The sequence below is a fragment of the Cetorhinus maximus genome, unplaced genomic scaffold (assembly GCF_964194155.1).
Source record: "Cetorhinus maximus unplaced genomic scaffold, sCetMax3.hap1.1 HAP1_SCAFFOLD_2423, whole genome shotgun sequence".
Lineage (NCBI taxonomy): Eukaryota > Metazoa > Chordata > Chondrichthyes > Lamniformes > Cetorhinidae > Cetorhinus > Cetorhinus maximus.
In genome coordinates this window covers 1-3844 of record NW_027598361.1, presented here as the reverse complement: position 1 = coordinate 3844, position 3844 = coordinate 1, and the positions used below count along the sequence as shown (strand labels likewise).

Sequence of the window (3844 nt, the reverse complement as noted above, 5' to 3'; positions counted from 1 at the left end):
GTCTGATGGGGAAAGGTTGAGCAGGTTGGGCCTCTACCCATTGGAGTTTAGAAGAATGAGAGGTGATCTTATTGAAACATATCAGATTCTGAGGGGAGGGGGTTTGACAGGGTGGATGCTGAGAGGGTGTTTACCCCCCTCATGTGGGGGGGAATCTAGAACGAGGGGAGGGGGGGGGCACAGTTTCAGAATGAGGGGTCTCCCATTGAAGACGGAGATGAGGAGGAATTTCTTCTCTCAGAGGGTGGTCAGTCTGTGGAATTCTCTCCCCCCCCGACCACAGACAGCAGTGGGGGCCGGGTCACTGAATATATTCAAGGCCGAGTGAGACAGATTTCTGATCGACAGGGGGGGGTCGAGGGCGATGAGGGGGAGACGGGACAGGAAAGTGGAGTCGAGGCCACAATCGGATCAGCCACGATCCTATTGAATGGGGGAGCAGGGTCGAGGGGCCGAATGGCCTCCTTTCATTGCTGATGTCACGCGGCCTTTTGACCAGGGTGGGCCGGTGGTTGCCAAACCGGCCCCTCGTCGCCAGGGTCTTGGAGACAGCGTCTGTAACAGTCGGCAGTAAGAAACAGTCAGGCACCTTTATTAAATTCGATGGGTGTCACGGGAGAATCTGAATTTACACCCACCTTCTGTACATGTTTATAAAAGGCAAGGAGAAACCACACCCCCCACCATCCCCCTCCCACCCCCCTCGCACAGGTCGTCACGCTCGGACTACTCTCCTACTTTCGGGTGGATCGACTTCCCGTATCGAGAGATGACGAGATGCCTCGTCACCGAGGGCCCAGGCCGGGGGTGCGCCTTCTCTCGCTCGAGGAGGGTCACCGCGTGGACCCCCACCCCCCTCACAATCCTGAAGAGACAGCGCCGATTCCTGAAAGACAAAGCGAAGGGCATCGTTCCCAAATTGGAATGCGTTTTTAAAAACAAAACAAAAAGGCAAAGCACATGCACGCACGGTTCAGGACTCAAGTCTTGCATCTTGAGGGAGGTGGCGGACTCTCTCTCGGGTGGGGGGGTGGAGGGGAGGATCTGGTGTGTGGGGGCAATGGAGGCAGATCACAGGGAAGGTTCACTCGGGCGATTCCTGGGACGAAGGGGGTTTGTCTGAGGAGAGGTTGAGCAGGTTGGGCCTCTACCCATTGGAGTTTAGAAGAGTGAGAGGTGATCTTATTGAAACATATCAGATTCTGAGGGGAGGGGGTTTGACAGGGTGGATGCTGAGGGGATGTTTCCCCTTCCCCCTCGTCGGGGGGAATCTAGAACGAGGGGAGGGGGGGCACAGTTTCAGAATGAGGGGTCTCCCATTGAAGACGGAGATGAGGAGGAATTTCTTCTCTCAGAGGGTGGTCAGTCTGTGGAATTCTCTCCCCCCGCCAGAGAGCAGCGGAGGCCGGGTCAATGAATACATTCAAGGCCGAGTGAGACAGATTTCTGATCGACGAGGGGGGTCGAGGGTTATTGGCGGGTGGGGTGGAAAGGGAAAGCGGAGGTGAGGCCACAATCACAAGGTCTGCCTGGGGTGGGAAAGCGGGGGTGAAGCCAAGGATCTTTCTGCTTGAAGCTTCTGAAGAAATGCAGCTGTACACTATTTGGGCATCACACACGTACATGCGCGCGCACAGACGCCCATACACGCGCGCGCACAGACGCCCGTACACACGCACACCCACGTACGCATGCACACAGAGGCACGCATACGGGCACACACAGCTCACTGACCTTCATCGCTCCTTGTTTGATCGCAGGTCAGTGGTTACGGGGTCATGTTGGATGGTTTGATGTAACATCAGTGCCAGGAGGCCAGCCCGATTGGCCATTGCTATCCTCACGTTCCTTTCCTGCTCAAACAGCTCGTCCAGTTTGTACCACTGTCACACAGCGAAGGGTTAAACGTCAGTAGAGATACAGTCAGTAACACAGGGCGCTGGGGGGCGAGGGGTTACTGAGTGACAGTGTGAGGGAGCTGGATTAACATCAGTAGAGATACAGTCAGTAACACAGGGCGCTGGGGGGAGAGGGGTTACTGAGTGACAGTGTGAGGGAGCTGGATTAACATCAGTAGAGATACAGTCAGTAACACAGGGCGCTGGGGAGAGAGGGGTTACTGAGTGACAGTGTGAGGGAGCTGGATTAACATCAGTAGAGATACAGTCAGTAACACAGGGCGCTGGGGGGAGAGGGGTTACTGAGTGACAGTGTGAGGGAGCTGGATTAACATCAGTAGAGAGACAGTCAGTAACACAGGGAGCTGGGGAGAGCGGGGTGACTGAGTAAGCTGTGGGTGAGGTGGAGGGGGGTGTGTTGCAATCACCCCACTGTTATAGTGTTCCTCTCTTGCCATCAGGCTTCAGAATACTTACCACTCGCACCCTCTCCAGGTCGACCTCAGCCCGCCGCAGTTTCTCCCAGCAGTAATGTTTATTACATTTGCGTTTGGCCGCTCGGCAAAAATCACCTGTCAGCTCAAAGACATCCTTCACTATTGGACAACCGCACACCTCGTCTGCCGAGACCTGGGAACCAATAGGAAGACACAGCACAGGGTTAGATACAGAGTAAAGCTCCCTCTACACCGTCCCCATCAAACACTCCCAGGACAGGTACAGCACGGGGTTAGATACAGAGTAAAGCTCCCTCTACACCGTCCCCATCAAACACTCCCAGGACAGGTACAGCACGGGGTTAGATACAGAGTAAAGCTCCCTCTACACCGTCCCCCATCAAACACTCCCAGGACAGGTACAGCACGGGGTTAGATACAGAGTAAAGCTCCCTCTACACTGTCCCCATCAAACACTCCCAGGACAGGTACAGCACGGGGTTAGATACAGAGTAAAGCTCCCTCTACACTGTCCCCATCAAACACTCCCAGGACAGGTACAGCACGGGGTTAGATACAGAGTAAAGCTCCCTCTACACCGTCCCCCATCAAACACTCCCAGGACAGGTACAGCACGGGGTTAGATACAGAGTAAAGCTCCCTCTACACTGTCCCCATCAAACACTCCCAGGACAGGTACAGCACGGGGTTAGATACAGAGTAAAGCTCCCTCTACACTGTCCCCATCAAACACTCCCAGGACAGGTACAGCACGGGGTTAGATACAGAGTAAAGCTCCCTCTACACTGTCCCCATCAAACACTCCCAGGACAGGTACAGCACGGGGTTAGATACAGAGTGAAGCTCCCTCTACACCGTCCCCATCAAACACTCCCAGGACAGGTACAGCACGGGGTTAGATACAGAGTAAAGCTCCCTCTACACCGTCCCCATCAAACACTCCCAGGACAGGTACAGCACGGGGTTAGATACAGAGTAAAGCTCCCTCTACACCGTCCCCATCAAACACTCCCAGGACAGGTACAGCACGGGGTTAGATACAGAGTAAAGCTCCCTCTACACCGTCCCCATCAAACACTCCCAGGACAGGTACAGCACGGGGTTAGATACAGAGTAAAGCTCCCTCTACAGCGTCCCCATCAAACACTCCCAGGACAGGTACAGCACGGGGTTAGATACAGAGTAAAGCTCCCTCTACAGCGTCCCCATCAAACACTCCCAGGACAGGTACAGCACGGGGTTAGATACAGAGTAAAGCTCCCTCTACACCGTCCCCATCAAACACTCCCAGGACAGGTACAGCACGGGGTTAGATACAGGGTAAGGCTCCCTCTACACTGTCCTCAACAAATGCGGAGTACGAGGCTCGTGGTTTTGACTGAAAGCCTGGCCCTCTGTTAGTCACGTTAAAAGCAGACGCTGACAGATCAGCCTCACGCGTTACCTTGGGGTCTCGAGAATGCTCTGGACATAGAACCTGCAGCCTCT

At 54.7% G+C, this 3844-nt stretch overlaps 1 protein-coding gene across 1 annotated transcript; it reads right to left on the bottom strand.

Moving 5' to 3' along the window:
• Positions 1-572: 572 nt before the first annotated feature.
• Positions 573-3839, bottom strand: LOC144677335 (CXXC-type zinc finger protein 1-like; the record flags this gene model as incomplete). Its single annotated transcript, XM_078537471.1, has 4 exons — positions 573-886; positions 1735-1883; positions 2376-2528; positions 3801-3839. Coding segments are annotated over 3 exons (339 nt in total), but the record flags the coding sequence as incomplete, so codon positions are not given.
• Between the last annotated feature and the right edge of the window lie 5 nt (positions 3840-3844).